The 18,102-nt window shown below is 34.2% G+C and overlaps 1 protein-coding gene across 1 annotated transcript in view; it reads left to right on the top strand.

The window, feature by feature from the left end:
- LOC145298611 (uncharacterized) overlaps nucleotides 1-17,846 on the top strand; it is a 114,885-nt gene extending 97,039 nt beyond the window's left edge. The window contains exons 17-19 of the mRNA XM_080144332.1: nucleotides 1,099-1,246; nucleotides 16,192-16,247; nucleotides 17,415-17,846. Coding sequence (XP_080000458.1) covers nucleotides 1,099-1,246; nucleotides 16,192-16,247; nucleotides 17,415-17,697 — 487 coding nt within the window. The 3' untranslated portion in view covers nucleotides 17,698-17,846. The remainder of the gene's footprint in view (nucleotides 1-1,098; nucleotides 1,247-16,191; nucleotides 16,248-17,414) is intronic.
- Nucleotides 17,847-18,102: the final 256 nt, after the last annotated feature.

Here is an 18,102-nt window from a genome sequence, read left to right as displayed (position 1 = left end):
GTCCTGAACTGTCATCTAAGCTTCAGCCTCTGTCTCATCGACAAAATGTAGCGTCCCTCTGCCTGTTCTACAAGTACTTTAACGGTGAATGCTCCAAAGAACTGCAAGCACTTGTACCCCCTCAACGTAAATACCCTCGACAAACCTAATAAGCAGCAAAATCCCACCCCTTTACAGTTGAGATCCCTAGATGTAAGAGAGTCTTCTACTCCAGTAGTTTCTTCCTCAGAACCGCTAGACTTTGGAATTCCCTTCTGGGTTCCTGCTTCCCCAACTGTACTGACATGCAGAAGCTCAAGTGTAATGTGAACAGACATCTTGCTGCCCAACTCCCTACATAGTACCCCTGTAGCTTATGTCCTTTATAGTATCCCCCTACATCAAAGTGGCAATGTGCCTTGTTTGGGGTGAAAATGTAATTAAAAAAAAAAAATAAAAAAAAAAAAAAAATATATATATATATATATATATATATGGTGTGTGTGTGATCTTTAATTGATTGTGTTTTATTTATTAACTAGTGGGGGGGGGGGGGCTTGACCTTGCCTGACCTTGCCTTGTCATAAAATATGCTTACCTATTGTTTAATTCATGCAGATTTTGTTTATTATTATTATTACAGAGCCAATTCTATATTGAATATGATATTGTACCTAATATATTGTGATTTCAAAAGATTTAAAAAAACAATGATTTGTTACCATCAGCTAGAATTGAAACTGAAACATTTAGCATTCCAGCCACATTTCCTACCGTTTGAGTTATCAACAGATAGATAAGAAAGATTTAAAATTAAACCACTTTGAGCTATGTATAAATTTACGCATGCGCAAAAGTAATAGAAATATGTTGGCAAGTTGAAATGAACATTTTGCATTTCAGTTTGCCAACATATTTCTATATGTCATTCATCCAAACAAAGATAACCCTTGATATAGGATTACAATTTCCTGTTAATTTCAGTCTTATATGACTAGTAGTTTAAAGTTTATCTGTTCAATATTTCCATACAGACACACGCACACATACATGCATCTACTGTTTTATGTACATAGATTAATTGAATTATGTTTTTGTTTATCTTTGTTTCTTCCCTAGTGAAAGTGGCCACTCTGCCCTGAAAGGTCAAGATCTCCTGCTCACCTATGACCACTGGGAGAGTGCCCTATCTCACCTGCGACAGTGCATTGATGACAAACAACTATTCAGACAGTTGCTCCATTTCACGCTGAGGGCTCTTGCCAAGGTGAGTTCTTACTTGAATCAGATGTTTTTTTATAGCCATCAAATATTAAGATGTAAATTTTAGGAAATATGTATGTGTGTATATGTGTATCTGTACATATGTGTGTATGTATATATTTCGGGTATATATTTGTGTGTGTGTGTATGTCTTTAGTAAACATCGTCAATAAAAAGATAAATGTTCTTTCCATTTTCAGACAAGAAACGTCCCAAGATGGCTATTATATTTAGATGGAAAGACAGCCCCTCCCCCTCCTTTCTTGGGTGGAGCACAGTCATTAAATGATATCACCTACTGCTGCATATATATATATATATATATATATATATATATATATATATATACACACACGCACAGAGTGTATCACAAAAGTGAGTACACCCCTCACATTTCTGCAGATATTTAAGTATATTTCTTCACGGGGAAAAACTGACAAAATAACACGTTTATGCAATGAAAAGCAGTCTGTGTGCAGCTTATATAACAGTCAATTTATTTTTCTTCAAAATTACTCAAAATATAACCATTAAAACCTAAACCCTACCAACAAAAGTGAGTGCACTCCTTAGGGAAAATTGTCAATATTAACATACACCATGTCAACTGTTAATATTTTGTATGGCCACCATCATGATCCAGAACTGCCTTTACTCTACTGGGCATGGAGTTTACCAGAGCTTTACAGGTAGCCACTGGAATGCTCTTCCACTCCTCCATGATGACGTCGCAAAGCTGGCAGATATTTGAGACTTTGCGCACTTCCACTTCAGGTTGAGGATCCCCCAAAGATGTTCTATTGGGTTCAAGACTGGAGAAATGCTTGGCCAGTTCATCAATTTTACCCTCTGCCTCTTCAGTAAAACAGTGGTTGTCTTGGAGGTGAGTTTAGCATCATCGCAATGTTGGAATACTGCCCTGCAACCCGGTTTCTGGAGGGAGGGGATCATGCTCGGCTGCAGTATTTCACAGTACATGTTGGAGTTCATGTTTCCCTCAATGAAATGTAACTCCAACACCTGCAACACTCATGCAGCCTCAGACCATGACATTCCCACCACCATGCTTTACTGGAGGTATGATACACTTAACTTTGTACTCTCACTCAGCTGCTGCCACACATGCTTGAAGCCATCAGAACCAAACAAATTAATCTTCAGCTCATCAAACCATAGGACATAGTTCCAGTAATCCATGTGTTCTGTTGATATGTCTTCGGCAAACTGTTTGCGAGCTTTCTTGTGTATCGTCTTCAGAAAAGGCTTCCTCCTGAGGTGACATCATGCACATCGATTTGATGTAGAGGGTGGTGTATAGTCTAAGCACTAACAAGCTGAACAGCCCCCACCTCTTCAATGTCTGCAGCAATGCTGATAGAACTCCTATGCCAATCTTTCAAAGAAAGCATTTAGATGTGATGCTCTGTATGTGCGCTCAGTTTCTTTAGACAACCTATCCGAGGCCTGTTCTGAGTTGACTCTGCTCTTTTAAAACCCTGGATGATCTTAACCATTGTGCTGCAGCTCAATTTCAGGGTGTTGGCAATTTTCTTGTAATCTGGGCCATCTTCATGTAATGCAACAATACGTCTTTTAAGATCCTCAGAAAGTTCTTTTCCATGTGGTGCCATGTTGGAACTTTCGGTGACGAGTATGAGAGAGTGTGAGAGCTGAACTACAAATTTGAACACACCTTCACCCTATGCACACATGGGCCTAGTAACACTAATGAGTCACATGACATTTTGAAAGGAAGATGACAAGCAGTACTTAATTGAAATCTTTTTAGGAGTATACTTACTCTTGTTGGCAGGGGTTTAGGTTATCATGGTTATATTTTGAGGGGAAATAAATTAACTCTTTTCTATAAGCTGCACAGACTACTTTTCATTGTGTCAAGGTGTCATTTTGTCAGTGTTGTCCCATGAAGAGATATATTTAAATTTCTACAGAAATGTGAGGGGTGTACTCATTTTTGTGATACACGGGGTATATATATATATATCCCTCCCTTCTCGAGTAGAACACTGGGGCTAAATGATATTGTCCACTGCTTACTTAATGTAATGAAAAGCTCTTTGTAAATAAATGGATAGATAACTTTAAAAGTGGTGGTCAGTGTTTATATAAAGACTTTGTAGATATTATTTACGAGCATTGATCTCTTAGCTCAGTATATAGCTGACTATCAACTAGATGGTTGTAGCTTCGATTCCTGACTTGGGATAAATGCTCATTTAGCTGCACTGACGATCTGTGATAGAGCAAAATTCTGTGGATGATTATATCTATGTATATAGATTTATAAATAAATTGACAAATCAAAGTTATGTCATACTGTGATTTATCAATTTTAAAGCAAAGTTCGGCTAACACCTGTTTCCAGGAGAATCCTAAATATACCTGAAAAAATTTAGACAGTAAACTAAAACTGTTGTTGTAAGAGCATTGTTGTCAAGTAAAAAAAAGCTGTCCATGAAAATAACACCAAAATTTAATGGTAGCATCAAAATTGATATTCTTCAAAAAAAAATGTTGAATGTTCAGAAAAGATTTGTTTGCACATCAAAAATGTTTCATTAAAATAATAACTTCTAAACTACATACATCCTCCTTCTTGACTGCTGACCCTAACACTTGTATGCCAAGGTTTTCTTCTCCTTCATCTTCTGTTCTGGTTGTATTGCTTTGGTGATCGCTGAGGATGTGAGCATTGATTTATAAGTATATAAAAAGCGCAAATCCTGAGAAGTTATTGAATTTTTAATTATAATGTAAGTCTTGTTGCTTCATATCGGTTGATGGAAAATGTCAGAAGATACCGAATGAAAGTTTTGTGTTTTTTTTTGTGCAAACGCTAGCCAATTTATTTCAATGCAAATTTTATTATTTCGAGCAGTACAAAGCTTAATTGAAAAAAAAAAAAAAAACACAATTCTAATGAAAATTAATTGAAAATAAAAACAATATTCTTCAATAATTATCTCACCATTTTACGAAACTTTAAGAAAATTCAAATTCAAACTAAAAAAGAAAATACGATTTTGAAAGTTTTGTATGATTTTTTTTCTTCTAATTTTTGTTATTTTCATGAGTTTTTTTTTTTTTTTTTTTTCAAATCAATTTCATGATTTTTTTTTTTTTTCAAATCAATTTCATGATTTTTTTTTTTCAAAATCAATTTCATGATTTTTTTTTTTTCAAAATCAATTTCATGATTTTTTTTTTTTTCAAATCAATTTCATGATTTTTTTTTTTTTTTTCAAATCAATTTCATGATTTTTTTTTTTTTTTTCAAATCAATTTCATGATTTTTTTTTTTTCAAATCAATTTCATGATTTTTTTTTTTCAAATCAATTTCATGATTTTTTTTTTCAAATCAATTTCAAGATTTTTTTTTTCAAATTAATTTCAAGATTTTTTTTTTTTTCAAATCAATTTCATGATTTTTTTTTCAAATCAATTTCATGATTTTTTTTTTCAAATCAATTTCATGATTTTTTTTTTTTTCAAATCAATTTCAAGATTTTTTTTTTTCAAATTAATTTCGTGATTTTTTTTTTTTTTCAAATCAATTTCATGATTTTTTTTTTCAAATCAATTTCATGATTTTTTTTTTTTCAAATCAATTTCATGATTTTTTTTTTCAAATCAATTTCATGATTTTTTTTTTTCAAATCAATTTCATGATTTTTTTTTTTTCAAATCAATTTCAAGATTTTTTTTTTCTTTTCAAATCAATTTCAAGATTTTTTTTTTCAAATCAATTTCAAGATTTTTTTTTTCAAATCAATTTCATGATTTTTTTTATTTCAAATCAATTTCATGATTTTTTTTTTATTTCAAATCAATGATAGCAAATAAATGTTTCCTTTATGATCTTTTGTATTAGGCTTCAGGCGTTCCATATTTTGGCATTTTCCATAAAACTGCCTGTATGATATTGACAGTAGTTCTTATACTGTATAAGTACCTATAAAAAAGTTTGCCAATTTTGATTTAAAATTACAAGTAGTGCAAAAATATCTACAATCTTTTTTACAATAACATTCTTAGAATGTATGGTTCTTGTTCAGAATTCCCCCCTTCCATATTTAAAAAAAAGAAAAGAAAAAATTTGTATGATGTACATACTCATGATAAAACGAAAATATCATATTCTAAAAACCATGTAAATTGATCCAGTAGTTTTATTTTTAAACTAAAAAATCAAATTCTATGTGTAATCAAAGAATGGCTTTGTTGCCAACCATTTTAAAACGAGTTAATAAAAAATGAGATAACTGAACATAATTTAAACTTGCGAAATTTATGTTGTAATGTCTACGAATTCCAATTAATCACTTAGATATGGTTTTCTTTCTGGAGAAGAATCAAATATTTATAACAAAAAACAATGCGCACTTTGTTTCTTTCACACTTTGTTCGATATCATTTGTAAACCATGCATGCTTAGGTTTTTAGTTTAAATTATTAAAAGAGGAAAGATTTGTATTCATTGTTGACTGTTTCTTGCGTACCTGTTTGTTTCTAGCAAAATTGTAATTTCACACAGGAAAGTCAATCAGTTACCATTTAGGAATAATATAATACTCAGAAAAATTACTTTATTTACAAAATACAGTTAATCATATAAAATAGTACCTTCCTTCTAGTGTATATACACTATTTGAATGAGTAAAATATCATTGTCCTTATGTGTGTGCATTCATAAGAGTGTAAATTCTTAATTATGCAACAATATAAACATTTAAATTCAATATACATGTTTATACTTGTCATTTCTATTTATTTTTTTTTAACTTTAATTCATACTTGCTATTCAAAATTTTTATTTTGCACAAAATATTTACTCTTTTAATAAAATGCTTATCTTACTAAAAATAAATACTTTTTAAAAATTACTTCATTTACTAATACTTTTATTCCTGTAAAATATTACTTTTCTTCGGGTGTTTGTGCATAGAAAATGTTTTGTTTTTTTTCCTTTTTACTCACATTCACTCCTAACAAGACATATCACCACTTGGACATAACGGGCTGCTATTTGGGACTATGCTTAACAAGATGTTGGTTGACATTACATTTAAACTTCTGCATATCAGTACAGTCAGGGAAGCAGATAGCAGATAGCAGGAAGGGAATTCCAAAATCTAGCTGTTCGAGGGAAGAAACTATTGGAATAGAAAACTTTCTGACATTTAGCGACAACAGTAAAGGGGTGTGATTTTGTTGCTGAGTCGATTTGTTGAGAATATGTATGTCAAGGGGGCACGAGTGCAATGAGTTCATTAGAGCACATTCCATTAAAATATTTGTAAAGCAGGAACAGGATGCAACATTGCAGTGATGGGACAGGGGTTGGAGCTTAATTGACAAAGTGGAACCTATTAGGTTGAAGACTTTTTTTTGGACCCTATCCAAGAGAGAGAGACTAGTCGTCGTAGACGCACCATCCCAGATGTGGCAACAATACTCCATGCATGGACGAATAGTGGCTTTGTAGGGGTTCAGGATACTCTCAGGTTAGCATGATAGAGGGAACCCACCTTTTTTGCAGCAGCCTTTGCAATGTCCTCAATGTCATTTTAAATTTACAATCCCTCGCCCCACCACTCCTAAAAAAATTTCTTGCTACTATTAATGTGGAGATGCTCACAAGAAAGCCGTTCTTTGATTACTTATGAAATGATGTGAAGTTTGGATGTTCATTATTATTAATAAATGTGATAATTATCGAACACTAAAATTAATATATGTAAATAGTTAAAAAGAAAAAAAAAATGGAGTAAATATACTTACATGCGTTTCAAACGTGAAGGGGGGGGGGGCTCTGATTTCTTCCCAGGCAATATCTCACTAGTTATTTATGTATTTCTTTCAAATATATTGCATCATCTAGGGATAACAACAGCAATGTCGATTATTATTTAGGAAAAAAATTAGTAAAAATACTTACATGGGTTCATAGTTGGAAGCAAAAGTTTTTGGGATTCTTCAGTATTCCAGGGCAACACTTCACTAAAATATGCCTGGGCAGCCCCTTCTGCATTCCTTAGTACAATTAGCAATGAACTAATTCTTTATCAAATGGAGAACTGCGATGGCAAATTATTTATCATTATTTTAAATCTCTATGTGAAATAATAATTTTTCTGACTTTGCTGTTTTTTTAGATGTCTCGGGACAAAGATTAGAAATATATCAAACCCCGATTAGACTCATTCTTCTACCATCATTAAGGACCAAGATATTTCTACAATTTTTTTTTCCTGAGGCAGTTCAGAATGAGTGAAATGTCGGGACAAAAAATAAATAAGACTTGACACCTGACAAAAAATTTCAATTTCCTGTCCAATTATTTTTTTGATTATTTATCCATATTTTTAGCATACACACGCACACATATATATATGCGCACACACACACACACACACACTGGTTTTGTTTATTTATACATCTGTATATGTTTCTGTAGATTATATATATATATACTTAGATGTATAAGTGGTAAAAAAGGAATACAAAATGCTCAATACGTTAGTAGAGCTGAATGTTTTTTATTTTACAACCTCAAAACATTAACTTGGTTCATAACAATTGTTCTTGCAGATGAGAGATCTCGTCTGTTTCCTCAGATGGTGAAAGTTAATATATATATATATATATTAGAATATCTGTCCCATGAATGGTAAAAGTACTTCTCAGAACAGAATTGCTTTGCACTTCTTTTACATTCCCTTACAAAGATTAAAATCAAGCTATAATGCTACTAAACCTTATGTCTAGATTTCTTATTCCAGTTTTAATCAAAGTCCATTACATGATTTTCATTTTAAAAATTAAAGAAATTGAAATTCAGTAAATCTTGTTGAATTGGGGTTTTGTGATTATAGATAAAATTTGAAGCAAATCTGAAATATTCGAATTTTTAAATAAGTTATACCCTTAAAATATTCTTTAAAATACTTCAAAGAAACTGAAATTTGAGGAATATTTATTAATTGCTGTCTATTATGCACTGTTAAAATTTTGTAAAAATTATTTGAATTTTCATGAAAAGATTTCAACCACTTTTACTCTCTTCGCTACAAAAAAAAAAAAAACTAAATAGGACCCACATTGCGGTCCCTTAGGTCTAGCAGTGGTGATTGGGTAAGGTCATGGAAATGGTTCCAAATCTCAACGTTACCCAAATTACAAATTAATCAAATTTTATTCCTCGTAAAAGCCAGTGTGGGTTCGCAATACCAAGATCTTATTTGGGTTGTGAATAGAGATATGCCAAATACATACATGTCCCTATTTTTAAGCGACTCATAAGGAAAGAGCATTCTTTAAAATATATACGTCCGATTTGAATGAAATTTAAACTATAATATAAATCTCACTTGACTGTTTAAATGTATGTAGGTATGTTTGTATGTCTACCTAAAACTTTTGACGGAGGTGATTGATTTTCACGAGATCAGTATTATTTTGAAGCTCAACCCTTTGGACGACAAATATCGAAAAATTGGCTATAAACATTAATTCCTTTTCCTATCAACTGGGCACTTTTCTACAAGGGAGGGTTTCTTTTTTCGCTGATATTTTCAAAATCCTCTCTTTTCGATTGACTAGCCTTAATTTAAACCTTTTCTACTTTCTGTTTGGTGATGGATGCAACGGCAAAACGTCACTTTTTTTTTTTTTCATATTCTTTTCCTCCTTCGCAATATAGGTTCGAGCCTGCCTACTACCACTTTTGTTTTTGTTCAACACACACATCTTTAAACACCCGTGCAACGCCGGGCATCCCGGCTAGTCTATTAGATAAATCTCAAACATCACTTTGTTTGTAAGTTTGTGCGAGTGTTTGTGCGTCCACTAAAAACTTTCATTTTATTTTTAGGTCAACGTTTAAAATTATTTCATATTATCCATTGTCTGAGCCAGACGAAGTAATTTAAGTAAACTAAAAAAAAATTATATTGTCAATAACACGATATAGCAATAATAAATAAAATTTTGTTAATTTGTTTCATTTTATTTCAGTCAAAGTTCTCAGAAGTCGACGAGCTCCCTTTTTGAGACTAACACTTGATCTCGATGTGAAACACATAAATATTCAAATATTCCATTGAAGTTCTCCTTTATATCACAAACACTGAGTAAAGAAGTTAAGAACATATTTTCCTCTTTCTAATTGACCATTTAAATAGGTTATGGCATACCTTTCTTGTGGTATCTTGGTTTTACTGGATTCTAGGACAAGAATCCATCTAGTCTGGTGGAGTATCCAGCTTCATGCTGTCACTTGAAGTAATATAACTCTGAGAAGGTGTACCATTTCTCATAAAAGCCAGTGATGGTTAGCTATACCGAGGAGATCTTATTGGTGCTGCAAATACTATGTTATTTTGAATATTTGGTCAGGGTTTATTTTCAGGAAAAGTATTCTCATGCCAGGTTGCCTCGACAAAGCCCTGTACAGAGAGACCTTAGACACTCGAAGATAATGTCTAGTAGGTATTCAAGTTCTTTTTTTGGCTAATCAGTAATAAGGTTTGATGTGCAAGCTCAAATGCTACTTGGGTGTGACTTTGAAAATATGACAAGATAACTTTGTTTTATATATATATATATATATATATATAACTGTAACATTGTGTTAAAATAAATCGATTTTAATAAATTTTATTTAACATAACTTTACGGTTTTCTATATAAAGATACCTTTACGAAACAATGTTTTTTTTTTTAAAATGTCTACACTACTCCTAATTCAAATTGTGATAGCCATGCTATGAGACATAATTGGATTGTTCTTTATTACACCAGGAAGTCCGCTTTCACATTTGACAAAGAAAAAAACATATTTTTGAAAGCTTAAATTAAAATAAATAAAATTTGTTTTAACAAACACCTTGTTATGGTTTCCTATTTATATATGCATATAACAAAAAAAAATCGTTTTAAACAATGTCTGCACTACTCCTAATGATATATAATACTTGAATAGTTGTCCATAATTTCCTCTGTATTCAAAAATAAAAGTATGGACAAATGTATGTACTTATGTACTCCTGACAGAATGAAATGATTATATCCCAAAAGTCGGGCTAATTGATCAAGTAGTTGTATTTTTATAAATAAAATAATTTTTTAAAGGATTTAAATTGATTAATGAGAAAGCTTAGGTATTAACAAGGCTGTTCACACAAGTTTGAATTGTTGTTGAGTTATATCCCACGGTTTCTTCAAGATAGTGATGTGAAGCAGTTCATCCTCACTTACTCATAAAATTTGATTTTCTCAGTTAAAAATAAAATTGCTTGATCAATATTTACCTAATTTTTGGAATATGACATTTTATTTTTGTCATGGGTATGTACATTATGCAGATTTTCTTTTTTTAATACAAGTGGAATGCTGGATAAGAACCAATTATTGATAAATGTGAACACAAATATAATTATAAAGATTCAGTGGGAATGGGGGAGTCTTTAATAAAGATTGAAATTTGTTGACAAGATTTTTGGTTTGTTTTTAAACCTTGATCTGCCACCAATAAGCCAAGGCATTCCTGGCCTCCTATTTTTTATCACTTCCTTCTTTGTTCCCCTCACCCACCCTTTACAATGATCAAACATGTAAGGCGCCTCCTATTTGCAGTCATTTAGCCAATGTGTGTTTTGCCTTTCCTTTTTTTTTCTTCTTTTTTCTTTGCAGGAAGGCAAGGCCATGTGTTTCTTTGACTAAGATTTTTGTTTTTTTGTTTATCTTCTCTTGGGGTGGAAACACCTGCAGAGATAACACAATCTCTTGGAGTGAATTCAAGGCATTCGAGTTTTTTTTTTTTTTTTTTTTTTTTTTTAGTATTTCCTAAGCAACCATTCCCAATCGACCAAGGAGCCATAATCTGTTTGTTAGGTCAACATCTACCTGGATTTGTATAAACTTCCCATACAAATATCTACATGGGGGAGATAAGGTTCAACAGGGTGACCTCTTGTGTGTGTGTGTGTGTGTGTGTGTGTGTGTGTGTGTGTGTGTGTGTGTGTGTGTTAAGTTTATGCACAGGTTAGTATGATGAATGGAGAGACAACTGCTGTAATGGATTTTTTTTTTTTTTTGCCTTGAGGGCCATTACTTATTAAGGCCCAAGAGCCACTCGTGGATAAGAGTGTCGGATAGACTGTGAGACAACACTGCCATGATGATCAGTATTGGTGGAACTTGGGTAGGTTTTGATTATTTAAGAGGCTGGCTCAGCAAGAACTTATTTACATTAAATTTGAAAATGATCTTGTTATAGTCAGCTGGGAAGCAGCACTATGATATTGTGTTCCATAGACAGTTCCAGGAAAGAAACTTTGCTCATGGAATTTTTGTTGATTTAAAGCACAGATAGAGAGTAAGGGAAATTGTTGACAATTGTTGCAGCTAGACGAGTATTTATTGCAAATGTTTTGCAGGAAAAGGAACCAAAGATAGAAGCTCAGTCCAACACATGCCATGAAAATAACGATAAAGCAAGTCTTCTGTGAGAAAGAGGAAGGGGAGGTGAAAGGGCCCTCACCCACTAGATTTCGGAGATAGTTTTGTACTCTAGGATTCCCTGAGCAGCTCGTTCCCAGATGCGGCAACAATACTCGTTCTCAAGACATATTTGGCTCTTATATAGATAGAGTATTGCATCAGGAGTGAGATACTTTCTAGAATGGTAGAATGATTCAAGCATGAAGATACAGACTACGGAATTGGCTGAATCAGAAATCTTATTTTCACTTGTTATACTATCAGGAACAATGTTTCCTATAGGCATCATGTTTTTGCATTAACTCAATAAGGGTTGATTATGCCATAAAATTGAGACATCCAACCAGCATAATGGGTTAAAAATATTGAGATACTCTTGAGCCCTTTAATAAGCTTCCAGGTTGAGATCAAAGTGTAGTATCAGCACATGCAGTTCCTGGTTCTGTCAGATCCCAGCCTCTTAGCTAGTTAAGTGAATGTCACCCTCTCCTTGCTAATAGATACCTTCTAAGATAACCATTCTGCACTTTGAATTTATTGCCCTTGGCCTCTTTCAAATTGCATTTATCTTAGCAGTATACCACCCATTTTCCAAACTAGGTCTGGGATTCAGGTGTAGTACCTGTTCTATCCTCAGTCAGTGAAGATGAGATTCTTCTAAACTGAGAAAATTAAAATCTTTATCCCAATTTCACTAGAATAAAGTATCCATGAATTTTCTTTGACAGTTCAGTTTTTTGAGGATGTAATGTAACCAACATCTTTTCGATAGCCATTATATCTATCCTGCCTCTTATTCATTCATATAGAAAAAAGGATGGAAATAACTGACAATGTTGGACCAGTCACAAATTTTTATCCAATTTCACAATGTTGGTCACCGTTAAATGATTCCTTGTCATGTCCTTAATCTATAAATATAAAAGCGAAAATGTATGTATGTTCGCCTTTTGTGTATGTCTGCAAAAGGCTTTTTTCCGAGAAACGATCGGTCAACTCACTTCTTCTGAAAACTTTTTATATCACGTCTAAATGATAAAATCTACGAGTTAACAACAGAGTTCGCCTACTTATTTAATTTGCTTGACTTTGAAAAGATAAATATTCAACATTTTTTGATCGCCACATGTGCATTAAGCTGTTTCGTATAATAAAAGCAAAACTAATTCTGGCGTCATTTTTCCAGTCGCGATCACCGGAAACGTCCGAAAGCAATCAGCTTTTGATCAATGTGGAGTTTCGCCTTATATCAGACAATTGCTATTCAATTTGGACAATCCCCTTTTTATGGGGAACTGGTTTCCTAACAACATCTTGGGGAAACAAAAAAAAAAATCCTTTCCCGCAGTAAATAAAATACTGCCCTGCAGTCAAAGTTGACCTCATTAAGTCTACACACCTGCCAAGTTTTAATACATAAATAAATTCAAACATGTTCCCGTTACTATTTCGTGATGGCCCAGTGGTTAATGTCGCACGTTTTTTTCACACTTTAATTTCCAACTTCGATTCAAGGGTTCGGGTTCGATCCTTCATACTTACCTACCAAAACTTTTTTTTTTTAATTTTAACTCCACCCCCCTGGCACAAACACCCGGGTGTTTTGATTTATCCAAAACCACACACACCTTCAAACACCTGGGCAACGCCGGGTATCTTCTGCTAGTATATATATATAAAAGGCAAAAAATGTGTGTGACCATTTCGTGTATGTCTCGCAAAGGCTTTTTTCGCCGACTGTCCCGGGGTTGTTACTATCGCTTAAAACTGTTTATATACCCCCTATATAATAATATCTAGGATTTGGGAATGCATGTAGCGTCTAGATTTATCTACAGCGACTTTTACAAAATTATTGCTATTTTGGCTTCTCACGTGTTGATTCGGTTTTTTCGTATAAAAAGCAAAACTAGTTCAAAGCTAACACTGTTCACGGTATCGCGCCGGGAACGTCCACAAGCAATCAGCTTTGATAAATGTGGGGCTAAACTCCTTATATCAAACAATTGCTAATCCCCTTTCATTTTGGGGAGCCGTTCCCCCCCCCCACCATCATCTTGGTAAAGCGAAAACTGCCCTGCATTGAAACAAAGTAAACAAACCCAAAAAAGCTGTCCCGCATTAAATAAAATACTGCAACGTCATCTCATAACGCTCCTGCGATGACCTCATTTAGCGTCTATCTGTCAATCAAACCTCTTTCATTCGCTTTATAAGCCTTATTTTAACACTCTAATCCTCTTACCCCTTGCCTAGACAATTAAGTGGTTGGCGTTTGCTTCACCTCCGCGTCAAAGCTTCCGAGTTCAATCCCGCCTCCCGACCAAAACTATTTTTTTTTTCTTTTACATCTTTAAACACCCGGGCAACGTTTTTTTTGTTTTTTTTTTTTTTGTTTTTTTTTACTTCACTTATTCTTTAGTTTACCTCCCCCCCCCCCACCATAAACACCTACAAACACCCGGGCAATGCCGGGTACTCCCCCGCTAGTCTATATATATAAAAGGCAAAATGTGTGTGACCATTTTGTGTATGTCTCGCAAAGGCTTCTTTCGCATGCGCTCTCAGGGTCGTTACTATCGCTTAAAACTGTTTATATACCCCCTATATCATAATATCTAGGATTTGGGAATGCGGGTCGTCTCTAGATTTATTTACGTCGACTTTTATGAGATTCGCGCTATTTCGCTCTGTCCCCTGTTTGTCCTGCATTTTAGTATAAATACAGTGAAATTAAATTAAAACGTTGTGTTCTCGGCTTTCGCGCTGCTTTCCCCCCTTCCCACCATCATCTGGGGGAAGTGAAAACTAAAAATAACGATCCCGCGAGAACCTGTCAATCAAACCTCTTTTACTAGCTTTATAAGCCTTAACTTAACACGCTAACCAATTACTCTCACTCGTGGTCGAGACGGTTAAGTAGTTGGCTTTGGTTTCCACTTCTGCGTCAAGGCTTCCGGTTTCAATCCCTCTTCCCGACCAAAACTGCTTTTTTTTCTTTTACACCTTTAAACACCCGGGCAACGTTTTTTTTTATTACTTCGCTTATTCTTTAGTTTACCCCTCCCCAATACACAGGTTTATTTATGCCATCTTTTTTTCCGTTTTAGTGTTGTTTTGTTTTTTTTACATCGTCTTTTTTATAATATTTAAGCAGGGTTATTAATTAAACCCCCCCCCCATATACACACCTACAAACGCCGGGGCAACGCTGGGTACCCCCCCCCGCTAGTCTATATATATAAAAGGCAAAATGTGTGTGACCATTTCGTATATGTCTTCAAAAGGCTTTTCGAGCACACGCTCCCGGGGTCGTTACTATCGCTTAAAACTGTGTATATAGGTCCTATATAATAATATCTAGGAATTAGGAAAGCGCGTAGTGTATAGATTTATTTATGTCGATTTTTACAAAATTATTGCTATTTTGGCTTCTCGCATGTTGATTGGGGTTTTTAGTATAAAGTGAAACTACACTCAAACGGATGTGTTCGCGGCATTGCACCGGGAAAAATGTCCAGAAGCAATCAGCTTTGATCAATCTTGTATATCAGACAGTCAAATTTCGATAAACAAACTCAGACGCTGACACTGCGTGACTTCTATTTGACCTTCTTAATTAGGTCAAATGGAAGCAGCAAAGTTAACTTTTATCACGCACGCCTGTTTTTATAGTTAGATAAATAAATTCAAACACGTCTACGCTGTATGTCGCGGTGGCCCAATGGTAACATCGCACTTTTTTTTTTTTTTCACACATTAATTTCCAACTCAAGGGTACGGGTTCGATTCTCATACTCACCTACCAAAACATTTTTTTATTATTATTTACCCCCCCCCCTCCCCGAGTTTTGATTTACCTCAAGACACCCGGGCATCGCCGGGTAACCCCTGCCCTGCTAGTCTAATATATAAAAGGCAAAATTTGTGTTTGTATGTCTCACAAAAGCTTTTGATATATGGGACAGATACTCATGAGATTCGTATCATTTTCAAGCTTGATCCTTCGGACAACAAATATAAAAAAATTGGCCAAAAATATTCATTTCTTCACCCTCAACTGAGCAGTTTTATACAAGGAGGGGTAACTTTTTTCACCAACATTTTAGCAAGTCAGTGTCTTCTTTTTGATTGACTACGCTTAATTTCAACATTCGCGACTTTTGGTTTTGCCATGGACACATCGGCAAAGACGTCACATGTTTTTTCCTTCTTTTCCTCCTTCACGTTACGGGTTCAAGTCTGCCTGCCTACTACCACTTTTCTTTTTAACACCTCTCTCCACTTGGGCTGCCTACTTTTTTTTTTTCAGGCTTCCTTACTCGACACATCCAGGTAATGCCGGGTACCTCCGCTAGTACAAAATAAATCACAATTGATTGTAAGATCTGATTTTATTATTTTATAATTTTTTTTTTTTCCAGGAAAACATTCTCGATAAATACATGGCAGACTTGAGTGGATTGTTAAGTGTCAGTGGGTAAGCCTTGCTATTTTTATTCATTTTTTTTTTTTATGTTGCCGAGAGATTAAAGATTCACTTATTCAAATCATGCTAAGTTTTAGAAAAAAAAGGTTTCAACAAGGAAACACTGATTAATATAGTTATTTTGACCTCTTCACATCTTAAGCATTTACTCCAATGTAACATGGCCGTTATGCTTGAATCATGTTCATTATAGTTTGAACCTTTCTCAGACCTCCATGCCATCCAGCACTGTCAAATAAAAACAAACAAATCTGAGTCAGCAAAAGTCATTTATTACCATTTTTCTTTCTCACCATCACAACGCAAGTTTAAAAGTCTCTAACCTTTCTTCTGACTGCACACCGGTCACAGTCGGACCATACTCACCTTTACTTTACAAGTCCGTCTCGTTCGGCATCGACTTTTTTCTTTTCGACCACATGGTGTCCTTTTTTTTTTTTTTCATTTTCTTCAGGTGCAAGCCCAAGCACACTTACCAATTTGCATACACATTCAAACGCTGCACCGGCTTCTAATACAATCACATGCCATCTATCATTTGCTGCTGCTGATATTTTCATATGTGCTCTGTTGCATCATCTCTGTTTTTCACCCTTTTTCACGCTTGAGACCACCCCCCACACATACACACATTCTCGATGGTCTGGATATATAGAATTGAATCACATGATTGAGTTTATTATTATTTACTCAATAGGAGTAGTAACACAGGGCATCATCAAAGATTTCTCTTTGAAAAAAATTGTGAGGTTCTCTGAAGTAAAAAAAAATTACAGAAAAAAATGATCCAGTAGAAAAATAATTATCAGTCAAAATAGAATTTATCTAATTATTTAGTTTTATCGTATGTTTTAATGTGGAAGGCTTTGTAACCAATTCACGATGACAAAAAAAGGGCGATAACTCTGAACTTAAATTGACTTAACTTAAGAGTCCGCCATCTTTAAATTGGGAATTTAATTGTGGCTGAGTTTTTAATTACTTCTAGCACATCATCTACTGGATCATTTTTTGTAAATTTTCGTATTTATACTAATTTCACCATGACACGTCAGTATGGAATAATGTTTTCACCTGAAATGCGTTGGTTTAAAAGATCGGCAATATAAACAAGCATAAAAAATTGTTCAACTAAATTCCGTTATATTTTCTTTCCAGAAATATTTCCCTTTTGGGTCTCATCCGAGAACTGATGGACTCTACAAACCAAGGGAAGACTCTCTTACCCTCTTCCGCCCAGAAAACCGCAGCAGGAACTGTGACAGAGCCGCTATTTGAGGACAGCCCCGACGTTCCTTACAGTTGCCTGCAGATGGCGCTCTGTTCTTTAGACAGCATGAGTCTCAAGATGTCGACGGCTGATTCAACGGCCACATTTGATGATGATTTATCTCCTGACATCAGATTGGAGGAAATGTATCGGATTCCGATTGATGCTTGATGAGACATAATACTCCGTGGCTGCTGCTGCTTCAATTGAAACTTTGATCGCATTCCATTTAATTATTTTTGTTTGCTTTTCAACACATGAAATGAAAGAAAATTTGCTCTGATTTTGTTTTGCTTCAGTAAAATTTTTGATGAAATATTTTTGCAGCTTTATATTATCATTATTTTCAACTCACTTGGAGTTCTGTACCAGTCGTTACCAATGATTTTCTGCTGGTAAAATATCGGTGTCTCATCTTCATCATTTCCCTGAAAATATGTAGACCTTTAGAGATCCTTTTTGAAGGTTCTCGTTTTCAGGAAAACCTTTTTTAAAGAAACATTCTTAATGAAAACTTTTTTTTAGGTATGATTCAAATGTAAAAGATAGAAATATTATACAATAAATAATGTTTTA

Source organism: Euprymna scolopes, chromosome 2 (assembly GCF_053919585.1).
Source record: "Euprymna scolopes isolate OS-2025 chromosome 2, ASM5391958v1, whole genome shotgun sequence".
Classification (NCBI taxonomy): Eukaryota; Metazoa; Mollusca; class Cephalopoda; order Sepiida; family Sepiolidae; genus Euprymna; species Euprymna scolopes.
Note: the sequence above shows the minus strand (reverse complement) of the source record. Positions and strands in the feature narration are given on the sequence as shown.